Below are 20,346 nucleotides of genomic sequence, written 5' to 3'. Positions count from 1 at the left end.
AGCAGAACATGCAAATGCCAAGTGACAGATTTTTTAAATGAGAAAACTTAAAAGGTCTAGAAGACGTCTCTTGTCTAAGGTTATATTAATTGGTGGCAGAGTAGAGTTCACAGTAACCATATCAGCAAAACACTATTTATATGAACCTTTTACTGGGTCATTAAAATATTTTATTACGAAGAAACTTTCTCTGAAACATATTTCTCTTAAATGGTATTTATGATAATGGAATTTTGTTTATACAGTGATACCTAAATATGTACTAATTTTTAATCCATTTTGGTCTGTTTCTCTTCTGGAGAAACTTATTTTATTTTCTGAAGTCATATTCATAAAAATCTGTTTTAAATGTAGCAGCTTTTATTTCTGGATGAAATGGATTTTAACTGGCAAGAAATTATTTATATATTCTTTTAAGATACTGGTGTTTTATACTTCACTAAATATCCAGTGAATAATAACTGAGAAAACATGGTTGTTGTCATTAAAACTATTAAATTCTGAAATACAAATCCTTTGAGGATGTAACTTCTACTGATTATAGCAAAAATTCCAAAATTAGAATAACTTCCATATTAATAATGAAAGCAGTAGCAACAACAATAAAAGCAAAATTATTATCCTATAAATTTGTATATCCTTCTACATGTATAAAATGCTTTGAGACAGAGTTTTGGCTTCACATTTATTATCTAGATTAATGCTGAATTAGAATATTGTCTTAAATCATCACTAGTATAATTCATATTGCTTAAAGATATACTTTCTCATTTTGAGGATTATGCATAATACTTTATATAAAAATATAACAACATAAAAAGAAGAAAAATTGTACATTTTTATTCTGGAGAAGGATTTTGGCTTTCATTCACTGGCAATAATATAACTGAGTTATTACTATGAAATCCTCTCTTGAGAATTTTGTGAAGCCATTATGTGAAAATAAGCATTTAAGGTGAATGATAAGTGTCAGCATTTAAATATTACAGACTGGTAATATAACAAGAAAAATTAAATGACTTACCAAAAGGCACATATAAAACTGTAAGAATTACTGTTTTAAGATGGATTAATACAGTCAAAGATAGAATTGTGTTCTTAATTCCCAAATAACCTATGCTGATGATGGGCTATATTTTATGCAACATCAAAATTAATAATTTATATTGCTGGTTCCTATTGTGTCATGTTGAGAATAGAGAAAGGGACTAGCCGTATTAGATATAAATACAATGCCACAAAAATCACAATTTTAAAAATGGAACTGGCTAGTTATAACCAAATTAATTAATGAAACAACATACAGAATGACCATAAAGAGATCTGGAAGTATGTATTTATGAAAATATTATCTAATTAACATCTGCATCAATTAATTAATATACGAAAATACTAAATATATTAAAGAGTTAATATACTCAAATATGTATCACTATATTATAATCGTGATAATACATCTTCAAATAAATTAACTTATAAATTATTATTTATTTATATAAATTTTAATAATTAATATATAATATATAACTTCTATATTAATGGTGTTTCCATTCAGTGGGAAAGGGCTGGTTTATTTCACAAATGATACAATCACAACTTGATATCTAGCTAAAGGAAAAATCAAATGGGAAATTTTGCACACCAAATATAATACAAAGATAAATTCCAGATGAATTACATGTTTAAATATATTTTTTAAACTCTACAAGTCTTGGAAAAAAATTTACTCATCTATTTTCACAATGCTTGAAGGAGAAAATCTTTCTAACCAAGACAGGTGACCCAGGGAATATAAAAGACAGCACTATTTAATCATAAAATTGCAAAAAAACTTATGGGAAAAATGCTACAATCAAACATAATAAACAAATAATAGATTGAAAGAAATATCTCTCAGTGACATATCAAAAATGTTTTTTTTAAATTGAATAGGAGGGAACACTCTCAAATTCATTCTATGAAGCCACCATCACCCTGATACCAAAACCAAAGAAACCAGAAAAAAAGAAAATTATACACCAATATTTTTGATGACTATAGATGTAAAAATCCTCAACAAAATATTAGCAAAATGAATCCAACAATATATAAAATGGATCATACACCATGATCAAGCTGGATTCATTAGGGGTTGCAAGGATGGTTTGACATACACAAATCAATCAATGTGATACACCATATCAGCAAAAGAAAAGACAAAAACTACATGCTCATCTCAATAGATGAAGAAAAAGCATTTGACAAAATTCATATTTTTTTATACTGTTAAAATGGCCATATTACCCAAAGCAATCTATAGATTTAATGTGATCCCTATCAAAATACCCATGACATTTTTAATAGAACTAGTAGAACAAATAATCCTAAAATTTATATGGAACAACAAAAGACCCAGAATTGCCAAGGCAATCCTGAGGAAAAAGAACAAAGTTGGAGGCATAACCATTCAGACTTCAGACTATACTACAAAGCTACAGTAATTAAAACAACATGGTATTGGCACAGAAACAGACACATAGATCAATAGAATATCAATAGAACAGAGAGCCTAGAAATAATCTCAATCCACACAACTATGATCAATTAATCTATGACAAAGGAGGCAAGGACATAGAATAGAGGAAAGACAGTCTATGCAACAACTGGTGTTGGGAAAACTGGAAAGCTACATGTAAATCAATGAAATTAGAACACCCCCTTACATCATATACAAAAATAAACTCAAAATGGTTTAAAGACCTAAATATAAGACATGACACCATAAAACTCCTAGAAGAGAACATAGGCAAAACATTCTCTGACATAAATCATAGCAATATTTTCTTAGATCAGTCTCCCAAGGCAAAAGAAATAAAAGTAAAAATAAACTAATGGGGCTTAATCAAACTTAAAAGCATTTGCACTGCAAAGGAACCAATCAACAAAATAAAAAGTCAACCTATGAAATGGGAGAAAATATTTCCAAATGATGTGACTGACAAGGGATTAATCCCTAAAATATACAAACAGTTCATACAACTCAATGTTGAAAAAATAAACAACCCAACCAAAAATTGGGCAGAAGACCTAAACAGACATTTCTCCAAAGAAGACATACAGATGGCCAACAGGCACATGAAAAGATGCTCAACATCACTAATTATTAAGAAATGCAAATCAAAATTACAATGAGGTATCACCTCACACCGGTCAGAATGCCCATCAACAAAAAGCTTACAAATAATAAATGCTGGAGAGGATGTGGAGAAAAGGGAACCCTCCTCCACTGTTGGTGGCAATGTAAATTGGTATAGCCACTATAGAAACAGTATAGAGGTTCCTTAAAAAAATAAAAATAGAGTTTCCATATGATCTAGCAATCCCACTGCTGGGCATGCATCTGGAAAAGATACAAACTCTAATTCTAAAAGATACATGCACCCCAATGTTCACAGCAACACTATTTACAATAACCAAGACATGGAAACAACCCAAGTGTCCATCAGCAGATGACTGGCTTAAGAAGATGTGGTTTAGGGGGCTTCCCTGGTGGCACAGTGGTTAAGAATCTGCCTGCCAATGCAGGGGACATAGGTTCGAGCCCTGGTCTGGGAAGATCCTGCATGCCATGGAGTAACTAAGCCCACAAGCCACAACTACTGAGTCTGCGCATCTGGAGCCTGTGCTCCGCAACAGGAGGCACCGCGACAGTGAGAGGCCCGCGCACCGTGATGAAGAGTGGGCCCCGCTCACCGCAACTGGAGAAAGCCCTCGCACAGAAACGAAGACCCAACACAGCCAAAAAATAAATAATAAATAAATTTATTTTAAAAAAAGAAAAAAAAGAAGATGTGGTTTATACACAGACACAGACACACACACACACACACACACACACTAGAATATTACTCAGCCATAAAAAAGAAATATTGCCATTTGAAGCAACATAGATGGATGTAGAGAATATTATACTTAGTGAAGTAAGTCAGACAGAGAAAAACAAATATATGGTGTCACTTATATGTGGAATCTAAAACATAATACAAATGAATCTATATAGAAAACAGAAACAGACTCACAAACATAGAAAAAAAAATTTATGGTTACCGAAGAAAAAAGGGAGGAGGGGAGGGATAAATTAGGAGTATGCAATTAATAGATACAAACTATTATACATAAAATAGATAAGCAACAAGGATTTACTAGATAGCACAAGGAACTATATTCAGTATCTTATAATAACCTATAATGGAAAAAAATATATATATATAACTGAATCACTTTGCTGGTACAACTGTAACTAACACAATACTGTAAATCAACTGTGCTTCAATTAAAAAGTTTTTAAATTAATGATATGGAAAAGTTTTGCAAGTTAATGGCAGATGTAAAACAACGTAGTATCATTAAAAATTGGCAAAAGTTATGAAAATACAATTTACAAAAAGTCAATTGTAAACATTAATGTTAGATCTGAACGTTCTGCTTCCTGGAACCCAATGGACTTCTTACATTAGCCAACTGAATGGCTTCATGTTGACAACAGAGGCATTAATTTTCAAAGAAGGGGATGTTACCTAACATTTATCTATCTGTCTACCTACATATCTATATTTAAATAAAGCTAAAATAGAACACTGACATTTTTAAAAGTCACATAAAAATGACACTAACTAAAATTATATCTGATTAGTTTCAATTAGATAAAGAAAATTATGTGGAAAAACAAAGGCCTGATGTTTTAAAGAAAAATATAACTAGAGCAACACAGTTAAATGTATCTTCCCTATGTGATTTTCTGCCAGGAATCTTTATCTAACCAGAAGTAAGATTCCCTAATATTGCAATTACTCTGTGGACAACAATCTAAATTAAGGCTCTAAATATTTTCTTTTAAATTGAAGATAAAATTTAATTAGCCCTTACAGAAATTATTTACACTGTGTAAAATGTTTTGAATAGTGTGCCAATCCTTTTACCATTGCATCATGGAATATCAAGAGTACTAAAGCGATATGATAGTCATTATATGAGTACTTTTAATTATATTACCCTTTCTCATTAAAATGACTAAAGGTTTTCTATTCTTGAGTAAAGTGTTATTTTAAGCAAAGCCTTTTTTGTTATCTGGGAAGCAGTAAGAGAAAATATAATAGTGAGCTGTTACACTTAAAATCAGTAATAAAATATTAAGTATAAATGATCATAAAGGTAGCTTATATTATGTGACAACAAATTGTATATTTTCTGTTGCTCTAATATCACAAAAAGAATGAGATATATCGTTAATACTGTCACTTTTTTTTTTTTTTTTTGCGGTACGTGGGCCTCTCACTGCTGTGGCCTCCCCCGTTGCAGAGCACAGGCTCCGGATGCGCAGGCTCAGCGGCCATGGCTCACGGGCCCAGCCGCTCCGCGGCATGTGGGATCTTCCCGGACCGGGTCACGAACCTGTGTCCCCTGCATCGTCAGGCAGACTCTCAACCATTGCGCCACCAGGGAAGCCCATGTCACTTTTTTTAAAAGGTGATCTAAAGTGGTTTTAAGCATGATTTGTCCATTAGAACACATGCAAAAAACATTTAAAAAATAAAATTTAAACATTTTTGAAGGCACAAAGCTGCCGAACTAGTGAAAATACATGAAATGACATTGATACAAAGATTCAATATCACAGAAATGTCATTTCTTCTTACATGTATAGAGTTATAATTTAAATTATAAATTTAAAATAATTCCAGTAAATATTCTATCAGGTTGTCTCTGGAGGTAGTCAAGTTTATTATAAGGTTCCTACAGATAAATAAATAGGGTAGAACAGCCAATAAAATCTTAGAAAGGAAAAGCAATATGAGAGAGCCATCTTCACCACGTATTAAAGCACATTATAAAGACTCTCTAATTAAAACAGTGTAGTTTTGGCTCTAAAAGACAGATCAGTAGAATAGTAGAGATAACCCAGAAAGAACCCAAGTACATATGGCAGTATAGTCTATGATAATGTTGGCATATCAAATCAGTAGGGATAAGATGGGCTTTTAAATAAATCTTGAAGAAATATATAGCCATTTGGGTAAATTAGGTGGAGAGAAACACCATGTTCTTGGATTGAAAGACTCAATAACTCAGTATTTCTAAGATGCCAGCTGCCCCCAAATCAAAGTATAGTTTCAATACAATTCAAAGTCCTCACGGGGGTATATGTGTGTATCTGTGTTCCTGTGTGTGTTTGTAAATTAACTAGCTGACTCTGAAATTATTATGAAAGTGCAAAGGATCTAGAATAACTAAGAAAATCTTGAAGAAGAGGAAAAATTTGAAGGATTTACATTACTACGTGTTAAGACTTGCCATATAGCTATAGTAGTTAAGACATATGATATTGCTGCAAAAATATATGAATAGACAACTAGAAATGAATAGAGTACAGAAAGAGACTCATACACATTCTGCCAGTGGATTTAGGAGAAAAGTGTCACTGCAATTTAAGGAAGGAAAGGATGGCTTTTTCTTTAAATGGTGCTAGGACAATTAGGTATACATAATGAATAAAATGAACGTTGACTCTGATATCTTATCATATTTAAAATTATTGATATAAGTATCAGGAAAAGTGAATAATGCTTCTAGTAAAAAGAGGAATATATCTTCATGACTTTACGTCCCAAGCTATCAAGATTATTGCCAGTATACAGTACCTAGATATCAGCTTTCTGGGAGAATTGCCTTCAGCTGAAGACAGTCACCTGACCAAGGTTAAACTCCTTTCCAGGATTAGACTACATTTCATGATGGATTGATGGGATGGGAGGTGGGAGGGTTGTGGGTGAGGAAATGAGATATAAAATTCTGGCTTCCTCATCCCAAACTGGGGAAACTCTGAAGAACTATCCTAGTTTCGGTGCTTGCCAGGGTGTGAAATGACAGCTTTGTCCCCACCTCCCTCTGTTCAGTTTTGCTTCATCCTCTTCTTCCTCCAGTGCTGTTGATCCTCATACACTTCTACCTAATACAATTCCTGCATGCTAACCTCCTTGTCAGAGACTGCTTCCCAGGAAAACCTTTTTTGCAACAGTGGCATTTAAGATACTTCTGAGTGAAAGTTGGACAGATATTTAAAATTTTTATTTTATTATTTACTGATTGACGTTTTAAATCTGTCTTCTATTTATAACAGTATTTTGTAGTTGAGTAAGAGCCCAAGCCCTACATTCAAACACAAGCTCCAGCACATACTGTGGGTGTGATCTTGGATATAACTCCTACACGTCTCAGTATACTCATCTCTAACATAGGGTTATTAATAGAATCTATCTCATAGGGTTGTTGTGAAGACTATACGAATTAATATTTGTAAAGTGCTTAAAATAGTTCCTGGAACAGAGTACATTGCTACTGCTCATGACAAGTGACTGCTTTCTATTAAAATACAATTAGGTAAATTATTATATAGGTGATACAAGGGAATGCCAAAATTTGTGAAAGTGGTATATGAATTTGCTGATTTTTTTTTTTTTTTTTTTTTTTTTTTTTTTTTTTTTGCGGTACGCGGGCCTCTCACTGCTGTGGCCTCTCCCGTTGCGGAGCACAGGCTCCAGTCGTGCAGGCTCAGTGGCCATGGCTCACGGGCCCAGTCGCTCCGCGGCATGTGGGATCTTCCCGGACCGGGGCACGAACCCATGTCCCCTGTATCAGTAGGCAGACTCTCAACCACTGCGCCACCAGGGAAGCCCAGAATTTGCTGATTTTTTAAAATTAAAATGTTGAATGAATAGAATACGTCAAGGATTAGGGATATCGAAAGGAAGAACAAGGTTGAATTATTTTTTAAATATAGGTATCTACAAAGTTGGATACTCTTAAAATATAGATATAAATACAGAAATATAGATATCTACTGTCCTGTAAGATATCCTTTTCTAGAAAAGGTATTCATCAAGGTAACAAGACTGTTTCATCAATGAGTAGTTGATGAAAATTAAAATTTGTCTCATAACTGTTTCACCTAAAAAACAAATGGATTTCAGAAGAAAAATAACTGCTATTTATTTCTTTGTTCATTTTTCAGAAATATATTTCCTGGCATGTACTGGCAGTGTACTAGGTCTTGTTTCATCTAAAACTGAAGAAAATCAGGAATCCATCTTTGGGTTTACCTATTTTCACCTATACAAGTAATACTAAAAAACAATACTTGTATATACCTTTAGTGTTTAGACATTTCTTCACATGCACAACTGTGTTTGTTCTTCAAAAAATATCCTATTAGGTAAAACTGATTTTCATTTTTTCTGATGTCTAAAACAGGGTCCTGAGAGTACAGAAACCAGCTCAACCTAACACAGCTTTTCCACATTACAGTCAAAGCCAGAACACAGATTCTCACACTGCAAGTCTAATGCCCTATCCCTGCAGCTTGACTCCTTTACTGAAGTCCTACGTCTAAGTTTATACATATATAGATTTGTAAACTAGTACCTTACTCCCTAGCGCTACACTATGATATATAATAATGCTAATCCACCGCCCCCATTTTTTTTAAACTATCACAGTCAGAGGACCCAGGAAAATGTTTCAGCTAAGATATTTTTATCAGGAGTTTAATCTTGATTTTGCTTCGGTGACATTTGATTACTTCCTAGTAAAAGAGAAAAGGAACACTGCAACTCTTATACATGTATCACCGTTGTAGAAGGATGGCTTCTGAGATCACAATTCACCTATACTCTTGTCTCATCTTTGGTTACTTGACCTAATTAGATGTGTACACAAGAATGAGCTTCAAACTGAAAACCTGGCAGGTTAAGATTCTTTGCTGACAGGAGGACCCTTTTTTTTTTTTTTTTTTTTAAAAACTCCTGTCTAGTTTCTGTCAGCAGTTTTGAAAGAAAGATAATGAAAAGAACAGTGAAACTACTAAAAACAAAATGAAGTATAGCCTACTACGGAACTCATTCTAAGGAAGAAAAATTCTAGGAAAACAAAAATGTTTCCTTGGAGGAATGAAATGGATGTGAACATCTTTTTCCAATGTAAAAAAATAGTGTCAATGGCTAGAGTTCTTGTCTTGGTATGTATGTATGTATGTATTTATGTATATATCTATCCATCCATCCATCTATCCATCTATCGATCCATCAACCCATCCACCCACCCATCCAATTTTATTAAGGGATTTCAGAAATGCAAAGGAACTTAAAATTTCAGAAAGAAGTTAATATGAGGAGTACTTACAGAAATTATTTTTATCCATGTCCTTTTGTCATATATAGAACAAAATGTTGGTAAAGTCAGGCTGTGACTGGGATGATGCATAGATTAGCTTACCATGGACTGAAGCATTAGCATTCACATTTGAGGAATATATACTAGTCTTACCAGCTATCACTTGGTTTCCCTTTAATGCCTAGCACTTAAACTGAATTGAACTGAATGCACTGTCACATTACTTGGCAAACTGGACGACACAAGTTTAGAACCTCTCCACTCAATCAATTCATCTGATATCGTGTAGATGTAGAAAGACTTAGTTTTAAGAATACAAATGCTTTATATCATATATGAGATTTTCCCTAGAAGCAATTTTTACAATATGGTCAATGAATCCCAAAGTCTCTAAAAATGCCAATAGCAGTGTAAGAAACAGAGATCCCATTTCTGTTGTACCCTTACTGTTTATGCTCCCCAAACCATCAGGGATATCCATATCACTAATATTATACCATGTAAGAATATCAGAGCAAATAACAAATTTCTTGAAAATAAACAAACCCCTTTGGAGATTTTATTATATAGAGCAGCAGAGAATATATTTGGAACTGTCAACCCACTGCACAGTCAGGGTTGTCCATTGCTAGTTGAAAAATCCAGCAAACACGGCATTAAATTTGAAAACCATTTGAAGACAGCAAGAACAATATAAATTATAATTAAGAAAGTATGCTTAGGGACTTCCCTGATGGTCCAGTGGCCAAGACTCTGCTCTCCCAATGCAGGGGGCCTGGGTTCGATCCCCGGTCAGGGAACTAGATCCCACATGCCGCAACTAAGAGTTCCCATGCCTCAACTAAAGATCCTGCATGCTGCAACTAATGATCCCACGTGCTGCAATAAAGACCCTGCATGCTGCAACTAAAGATTCTGCATGCCATAACTAAAGATCCTGCATGCCACGACGAAGACCCCGCACACGGCAATGAAGATCCCACATGCTGAACTAAGACCCGGCGCAGCCAAATAAATAAATAAATATTAAAAAAAAAAAAATATCTATGTACCAAACAGCATTGCCTTAAAATATACAAAGCAAAATTTTAAAAAAAGAAAGTACATCTATAATTTTTCAAATTTGAAGATTTTAAAATGGAACACAAAATGTTGGTCTCTGTGTTGCATAGAAATTACATTATGTATAATTGCTAATTGGATTATTTAGTTAGTTTTTAATTTGAAAATTACTTAAAAATTACTTACTGCAGAATAAAGAACCAGGAATTCAAAAAGAAACAAAAAATAAGCAGTCATTTCAATATATAAGTAGTCCAAAATTAGTAAACAAAGATGAAAACTTTATAAACTAATGCAATAAGATTGTTGACTTTGGTAAAAGAAACAATAATTTCCCTAATTCCCATACTCTATGTTTAGAGTGGATGATTCCCTGCCATTTTATTAATTTATTTACCTTTTGACCACCTCTACCCATTATTTGTATTATTTAAATAAAAGTACTGCCACTGGAAACTTTATGTTTTTTTCATGGAAAAATGAACTTTATTAATATTTATAAATACTGTGCTCAAAAATATTGAGGAAATAAGTGGTCATGGATAAGAAGATTAAATATTGTAAAGATGTAGTTCTTACCAAATTTGTCTATAGGTTTAATGTAATTTCAATCAAATGTTTACTGGTACTTTTCAGAACTTGTTAAAAAGTTGTTCTAAATTATTTTCCAGAAGGATAAATAGATGGTAAAAGGAAAGAAATGATTTAAATGATAATGAGAAAATAGAAATAAAATAAGAAAACATAAACCTGGAGGATTTAAACCGTATGGCACTGGAACAAGACCGGAAATACAGATCTATGTAACAGAGTATAGATGATTGAATATAGGATGTCACATTGCAAAAACAAATAACAACAGAATAATAATTATTATTCAATTAAAAGATGGAAATCTTGCTAATCAAGGGGGAATCAAATTAGATTGTAATTACTTAGCAAAAAAGCAAAATCTGGATGAATTAAAGGAGCAAATGGGGGGCTTCCCTGGTGGCTCAGTGGTTGAGAATCTGCCTGCCAATGCAGGGGACACGGGTTCGAGCCCTGGTCTGGGAGGATCCCACATGCCGTGGAGCGACTAGGCCCGTGAGCCACAACTACTGAGCCTGCGCGTATGGAACTTGTGCTCCGCAACAAGAGAGGCCGCGACAGTGAGAGGCCCGTGCACCGCGATGAAGAGTGGCCCCCACTTGCCACAACTGGAGATAGCCCTCGCACAGAAACGAAGACCCAACACGGCAAAAATAAATAAATTAATTAATTTTTAAAAAAAGGAGCAAATGAAAAAGATACCTACCTACCTATAACTCTTTCCCCATTATAAACAAAGGAGAAGAAAAAAAGAAAACAGAGGTGAAGTTTCAATTGATTCAAATGTAGAAAGGCTTTGAAAGTGGAGAATCAATGGAAAAAATGAAATAAAAGAAAATGTCTCATATATTTAATGGCTAAGTAAAATTAAAATATAAGCAAACATATAAATAGTTACTACAGATACAACAAAGTTGTTATTTGGCATTGAGGTGATTTCCAATTTTTTGCTGTTATAAATAATTCAATATCAAACATCTCTGTGGATAAATAATCCATCTTTTGATTATTTCTTGAAAAGATCTCACCGGAATTGGAATTACTGGGTCAAAAAGGTGATAATGTCTAAGTTTCTTTATATACATTACACAAAGTGCTTTTCAGAAATTATGTAGTGATTTATACTCCACTAATCAGTGTTTGTTCCAATTTCATCACAGTTTAATTGAAATAGAAAAAATTTTTTAAAAAGGGAAAAGAAAACTTAGCTGGCTATCATTTAAATCAAGATCTATTTGAATATTAGTGACTTTGAACATATTTTCAGTCATTCTTTGGCCATCGGTACTTCCTCTTTTGTGAACTGCAGTTCATACTCCTTTTAACATATTGCAAAGAAAGAGAAAACAGAGATGTTGAAATCAGACATATGGTAGTTCGGCTTTGCCAGTAAGCAACTGTTTTGATTTTGTGTAAGTTAATTTTTCTGAATTGCAATCTCCTTGATTCAATAATAATAATAGTAACACCTATACAATGGAGCTGTTGTGAGTATCAAATGAAATAAATTAATGAGATTCAGGATGCTAATAAAAATGACTATAGTAAATATAAAAGAAAGTCATGAACCCACTTATATTGGAATGTTAGTAGTAGTTACTGATTTTAGTTATTATTTTTGTAATAATTATGTTAAGATAATTTGTATTTTATATGTACAGTAATTATTATGATTAGTTTTTTGTAATGAAAATTATTTTAAGCAAATTCATATTTCGTGAGATTTAGATTTTTAAGCAAATTCATTATTTCTTATGCTTTAGATTTTTTTTCGTATTCATCAATATGCAGTTGGGATTACTAATACCTGTACACCCTATAATACATTTTCAGGGAATTGTCAGCTTTGCAAAGATGGAATTATTTTCATAAGTGTGAGCAGCTTTAGCACACTAGGTTTTGTTTTTGTTTTTTTGCGGTATGCAGGCCTCTCACCATTGTGGCCTCTCCCATTGCGGAGCACAGGCTCCGGACGCGCAGGCTCAGCAGCCATGGCTCACGGGCCCAGCCGCTCCGAGGCATGTGGATCTTCCCGGACAGGGGCACAAACCCATGTCCCCTGCATCGGCAGGCGGACTCTCAACCGCACTGCCAACAGGGAAGCCCCACACTAGGTATTTTTAATTTTCCAAAATCTTCTTTGACTCACACAGTTATGTATTAAGTGGTATGACATTCAACCATTCACAGTCTCAGAGATAAGATTTTTTGCAAGTTGTATTCATGCAATAAGGAATGAAAAAAAAGTGAAGATATAATGACTATATGTAAAGGTTATACTATCCATGTTTTTCTATCAACTTACTAAAATTTGTGTCAAAATTTTTAACTTGTACATTTAATTTTCATTAAATATTTATTAAGACAACAAGACATATTTCATCATCTCTAAAATGTGATAGCATATAGAATGACAGAATATAAGGCAGAAATCCTGTACCTTTTGTGTGACTCAGACCACTAAGCTTGAAGGTAGAAGTCTCTTTGAGGAAGCTGTCCCAGTATGGAGCCAGGACAAGACGCTTGTGCTTCTCCTGACCTAATCAAAATATAAAGAGATATTACACTTCAATGTCACATTAAAGAGGAAAAACATCAGTGGAGATTGAAATAGAATCAAAACTTCCTTCTAATGGGAAATTTCTGAGATGATCATTTTCAAAGTACATTTTAAGATGAGATTTAAATGGCATTTTTTTTTTCTTGCAGTATGCGGGCCTCTCTCTGTTGTGGCCTCTCCCGTTGTGGAGCACAGGCTCCGGACATGCGGGCTCCGGACGCGCAGGCTCAGCGGCCATGGCTCATGGGCCCAGCCGCTCCGCTGCATGTGGGATCTTCCCGGATTGGGGCACGAACCTGCGTCCCCTGCATCTGCAGGCAGACTCCCAACCACTGCGCCACCAGGGAAGCCCTTAAATGGCATTTTTGAAGAACATATTCAACACTATTAATGATTTTTTCTATAATACTCAAAAATATTATAAAATCAACTCATAAATTCTTGGAATTTTAATTTAAACTATTCAAATAAAAGATATTACTGAGAACCTGTTTGAACCTACCATATAAAAATGGATTGTAGTAGTTAATATTTACACATGCATAAATATACACTTTTGCAATGTTAATAATTTAAACTAATATATGCAAAAATCAATCAATTTTTCAAAAGGTGCTTATGGGCTACATAACACGTACTGGCTTTTAGTGCTACCATGTATAAAAAGTAAAAAAACTCTGTCAGCACAGAAATTTATAATTTTAAATATATTGAACTAGATATCAGCTGATGCCTTGGAAAGGAATGGGAGTGTTACAACTTCTAAGAAGGGGATTTTTGTAACATACAGTAAAATTGTATATATATTTACCATTTTGCCCATCAATGCTACTTGTAGAAATACAGCTTAAATATACAAAGGCATTATTTGCATAGCAATATTTGTATAGCAAATTATTAGCAATAATGAAAAGATCTATGCACTGGAGACTAGTTGTGTATAAACAATAGTGCAGGAAAAAAACTGAGGTACTAAAAAGTCATAAAAATCTATGAGAAAGATGTCCATTAACTATTTTACTAGGATCCCAGACATATTATTAGGTGAAGTTAGCAAGTTGCAAAAGAAATTATACAGTATCCTACCTTTGTATAAGATAGAGGATGAAACAGAACCATGTGTGTACATATGCATTTATTTATATATACTCATTTTTGCAAAACTAAACACAGTATGGATAAATCAGAATCAAATGATGATGGTCATCTATATGATTGTTTGAGAAAGTGGTGGATGGTTGAGTTATGGGAATGGGACTTCTTTAAGTAGAACATTTTACATAGCTTTGAGTTTTGAACAATACGTGTTTTACAAATTCAAAAATAAATTTAGAAAGTGTGAAAAAGCAAAGCTAAAACTGAATTCAAATTAAAAATTAAAGAATCCATCTTTATATAAATTGACAACAAAACTATACAGAATAAAGAATTAATTAAAGAATATTTTGGCCATAGTTCTCTGACTGTTCTATTGTAGTACAATATATTCCAGGAGGAAAAATCAACTGCAAAGATAGCTTTAGATTTAGTAGTTTTCAGTTCCTTTTTCTTATCTTCTCTCTCTCTCTCTCTCTCTCTCTCTTTTTCTTGGTAGTTAAGAATATAGTAATTTAGAAAATATAAGGGGTATATAGGTATGATAGAGCAAATGGGTACTGAATTGATGTGTTGGGAGTGAGGTTTTTCACATGGGAGAAGAGAAAGTGAGGTGAATTGAGGAAGAACCCTATGGTGTAGGATCGGAATAGGAGGTATCAGTATGAGATAACTGTTTTTAATAACTATTTTAGTAATTATACTTCTTTGTTCTGTCCCCTGAAAGGAACATCCTAGCAGCAATGAGCACATCTAGTGCCCATATCTTGGACACTAAATACCTTGTCTCTGTATAGCAGACCATTGAAAAATGCCAAATTCTAGTTTTACAGCAAGTTGAGTGCTAGGTGAAACTAGAACATCTTATACTGCCAGAAAGTAACAAAATATTCAAAAACTAATGACGATAAAAAGGACTTAGGGATTGTCTTGTAAAGCGTCCCACTGGCCAAATTTGGGAGTGTCCAAAAGAATAATAATAAAAATCCACAAAAATGAAGTAGCCCCATTCCTCCTAGGCCTCCCCTCTTACAAGTAAAAATTGCCAGACATAACACACAACAGACAAGGATAGGGAGACTCTGAAATATGAAAGAAGAAGGCAGCCTGCTTAGGGACCTTGGGACTTGAGGACATGGTGGTGGGTTTCCAGGTTTCCATACTGCCTCTCATATATACTGGACAAGGCACTGAACAAGTCTCCAACCCAAATCAACTAAGAGCGGCAGAAAAATAAAGGGGAGGGGAGCTGATCTTCTATCTCTTGCTTGGTAGAAACAGGCGGCACTCCAATTCTCTTGCTGGGGTAGCAGGCTGAGGGAAAGGGTAGCTAGCCAGGGTAGAGTTAAAATATTTATATATAACATGGTCCGACAATGTTCTATCTAAAACAGACTTCTCCAATTTAATGACATAGGTAGTTTGAAAGAAAAAGGATGATAAAAGATGTACCATGAAAATGTTAATTTTAAAAAACAAAAATGGGGCTTCCCTGGTGGCGCAGTGGTTGAGAGTCCGCCTGCTGATGCAGGGGACACGGGTTCATGCCCCGGTCCCAGAAGATCCCACATGCCGCGGAGCGGCTGGGCCCGTGGGCCGTGGGCGCTGGGCCTGCGCGTTCGGAGCCTGTGCTCCGCAGCGGGAGGGGCCGCAACGGTGAGAGGCCCGCGTACCGCAAAAAAAAAAAAAAAAAAAGGTTACATTACTATCATATAAAGCAAACTTCAGAGAAAAGAAAATTACTAGAGACAAAGAGGGGCAATACATAATTATAAAATATGGATACACCAGGAAGACATATAATACTAATGTGTCTATAACAAATAACAAAGCCCCAACTTACATGAAGCAAAATTCAATAGAGGGGAAAGAAGAAATAAATACACCATTATAGTTGTGTGATTTAATATCCCCCTCTCACCAACTGATAGGTAAAACTACTAGTCAGAAAATCAGCAAGGATACAGAAGACCCAAATAACAAAATTAACTGAGGATTTGAATGACATATGTAAAACACTCCATAAAACAACAGCAGAATACTTATTTGTTTCAAGTCCTATGGGACATTTACCAAGAGAGACCATATACTGGGTCATAAAACAAACCTTAACAAATTTAAAATACCCTAAATCATACAGATTGTGTTCTTTCGACCATAAGGGAATCAGTAACAGAAAGAAATAAAAAAGAAAAAGGTCTGGAACTGTCTTTTCCCAGTTTGCTCTGGCACTACTCTTTTCTTTATTTTTTTTTTTTCCTTTTTGGCTGCATAGTAGGTCATGTGGAACTTCCCCCACCAGGGATAGAACCCATGCCCCCTGCAGTGGAAGTGCAGAGTCTTAACCACTGAACCACCAAGGAAGTCCCTCTGGCACTACTCTTTGAATGAATGTCTTTTCAAAAACCATAAAAATTTGCTATAATTCAAAAACACGGCAAACAAGTTCAATAGTCTTCAATGCAAGAAGAAAAAGGAAAAGGAGTGAGAGATTATTCTTTTCTATTGATATAATAGCTATGGATTTGTACAAATATTAGCTCTAGTATTTTTGAATTGCTCGTTAAGAGCCACAAATTCCTCCTAGAGATCTGGATACAGAGAAATCCAGAGAAGGAAGAGGTAGGTGTCAAAGTCATTTCTGTTAACATCTGGCTTTGTTTCTGTTTTTCCAAACTCAGAGGCATTACTCAGAAATATAATGATAATGATAGAAATCAAGGAGCCTCCCCTGAATAAAGAGTGGGCCATCAAACAGTACACATGCAGTGGTCAAAGAATCATAGAATCACCAGCTAGAAGCAAGCTCAGAGATTACCTGGTACCTCCCCCAGTGTTAGGAGACACAAAAGCCAAAAAAATAAAAGTTCCTTACCCAAGGTCACACAGCTTGTGTCTTCTGAATTTAGATTCCCTCACATTTTTATAAATTAAATGTTCAGTGGTTAAATATGATAATGTGATGGGGATTTGAAAACAATAAATGCTGAAACATAAAAGATTTTAAAAATCCATGAATCTGTACTCGTACTTAAAAATAAAAAGAGTTGGGGGGGAGGAGAGAAGCAGAGAAAAAGCTTTTTTCTTTCATTGAAAAATCTCAGCTAATAAAAAATAGCAAGGATAATGGACATAATAATTGATACTGGTAGCATATCTGAAACTATCAAATGAAGGGTTGTAAGGGAAGAGGTTATTCACATTGTCTCAAATTATCACTCCCCCAAAATTATTTATTAGTTATAAAGGGAAAAGATAATCTTTACAATATAAAGATCTGGCAGACACAACCTTAACCAAGTGATTAACTTAGTATCCCCACTAATGGGACTTTGTGTCTCCGAATGTGTTGCAATGAGAAGTACACGATATGTGATATTCTTACCAAATTGTTTAATCTGAATTGAATAATGAAGAAACAAAGATAAGATAAATCAAAGTACATCAGTGCAGTGTAACATTATGGAGCTGTAAATATATTTAGGTGGTTTTTTATGTCTTAATATCATATGACTTCCAAGATATGCAATATGAAATAAAGACAAAGAAATTTTCGTACAGAAAAAAAAAAAAGAAATCCATAACATGCAATATTCTACGAGACAACTGGCCTGGATGCTCCAAAATACCAATATCATAAAAGACAAAACAAGGTAGAAGGGAATTTTTAGATTAAATGAGATGTAAGAGATTGGAAACCAAATGTAATGAAGAATCCTTGATTGAATCCCAGACTGGAAAAAAGATAACATTTTTTAAAGTTAAAAGGAACATTTTTGGGACAATTGGAGAAGTTTTACTGTGGATATTTAATATTTTAAAAATATTAATGTATCTAGGTTAAATCTTAGTGTATGATAATGGCATTGAAATTATGTTGGAGAAAGTCCTTTTTCTAAGTCCATACATACTTTAGAGACGAAATTATACGTCTACAGATAGAGATAGGATATAAAGCAAGTTCCCCAAAAGTTAACAATTGATGAAATAGATGAATCTGTATGAAAAATATAGGACCATTCATTGTACTATGCTCTTCTGTAGGTGTGACATTTTTCAAAATAAAAAGTTGTGTTTTGTGGGGAGGAGACTAAAGACTAAATGCAAAAAAAAAATTCCTATAGCTTTAATTAAATGGAAGCACATTTTGTTATCTTTAAAATGGAATTTCGGGGCTTCCCTGGTGGCGCAGTGGTTGAGAGTCCGCCTGACGATGCAGGGGACACGGGTTCGTGCCCCAGTTTGGGAGGATCCCACATGTCGCGGAGTGGCTAGGCCTGTGAGCCATGGCCGCTGAGCCTGCGCCTCTGGAGCCTGTGCTCTGCAACGGGAGAGGCCACAACAGTGAGAGGCCCGTGTACCGAAAAAAAAAAAATAAAAATAAAAATAAATAAATAAATAAATAAATAAATAAAATAAAATGGGATTTGTGTAAGTTGAACTACTGGGTCATGGGGGAAACATAAATTATAGTTAATTCTCTATGGAAAGGAGATAAGCTTTACTGACATTAAATATATGAGGTGATGATGCTATATGTAAATATTTCACAAGTAAATATGCATACATTGAAGTGAATGCTGAAAAATATTTACTAACTGAGGTGTATGATATTAAAATATATTTCAAGACCATTGTGTAAAGAGCAATATTTCTGAAAGTGCTGTCTTCTGACAACCTACATTGGAATAATTTGTGATGGTAGGGTCTTACCCCAGACATAATGAATCAGAATAACTGTGAACCTGAGAATCTAAATTTTGATAAGCTTCCAATTACTGCTTACTGAATTTTGAAAGCTACTAAGTGAGAAAAAAGGAATTCCAAATATTAAGGCTCCCAAACAGTATCTAAAAATAATTAAAGTAATTATAAGCAAGTTGAGTCTCAGATTACTTATCTGAAAAGTGGCTATAACAATAATTCCACGTCTACTTTTCTACAGTATGAGTGTTAGCTACTTGTTATGAGCAAAGCAAACTAAGACAAATAATCCAATTAAACTAAGGTATAAATAGACTGTTATATATTTGATACTCCAACTTTCCTGCCCACCAATCTCAAATCTCCCAGTGATGTTTATTTACTTATTTATTTTTTTTATTTATTTTTTTTTTTTTGCGGTACACGGGCCTTTCACTGTTGTGGCCTCTCCCGTTGCGGAGCACGGGCTCCGGACGCGCAGGCTCAGCGGCCATGGCTCACGGGCCCAGCTGCTCCGCAGCATGTGGGATCTTCCCGGACCGGGGCACGAACCCGTGTCCCCTGCCTCGGCAGGCGGACTCTCAACCACTGCGCCACCAGGGAAGCCCTCCCAGTGATGTTTATTAATTCAAATATTTAAATAGTTGACTATCTGAATTTGGGAGAGATTTTGAGATCGTGGGACTTTTTCTTACACCTATTTATCTCTCTTATGTATTAAGCTATGCACACCTTGACTGGCAATGTACAATGATCACTACATATTTAACATAAATATTTATTCAACTCTGGAGGTACTTCAGATAAGATTCAGAGGCCTCCAAGGGCAAGATTTTCATAAACTAATTCAAACATGTGAAATCAAATGCACTGGGTATTACCTCTCCACATCCCGTAAGTGTGATTAACTTATCGTAACTGTGTTATATTGTTTGCTTTATTACTATATTACTAGTGAACACCATGGTCATAATCAACCTGAGTCAACAACAATTCAACAGAGTACCTTGTTTATATTTTATCAACCCTCAAAATGGAAGTTGATATTTGTAAAACTAGTATGTTAACTGGTATGCACACCTTTATCCCTGCTGTTATTCTGTTTTGCTCTTTAATAAAACTACTAATGT

General features: G+C 34.4%; 1 protein-coding gene across 1 annotated transcript in view; it reads right to left on the bottom strand.

Annotated features, from left to right (window-relative positions):
- CFAP47 (cilia and flagella associated protein 47) overlaps positions 1-20,346 on the bottom strand; it is a gene marked incomplete at both ends in the record, with an annotated part of 271,498 nt that overhangs the window by 60,887 nt on the left and 190,265 nt on the right. The window contains 1 exon segment of the mRNA XM_079727989.1: positions 13,298-13,396. Within this exon segment, the coding sequence (XP_079584115.1) occupies positions 13,298-13,396 (99 nt within the window).

This window comes from Hyperoodon ampullatus (assembly GCF_949752795.1).
Source record: "Hyperoodon ampullatus genome assembly, chromosome: X".
Taxonomy (NCBI): Eukaryota; Metazoa; Chordata; class Mammalia; order Artiodactyla; family Ziphiidae; genus Hyperoodon; species Hyperoodon ampullatus.
Note: the sequence above shows the minus strand (reverse complement) of the source record. Positions and strands in the feature narration are given on the sequence as shown.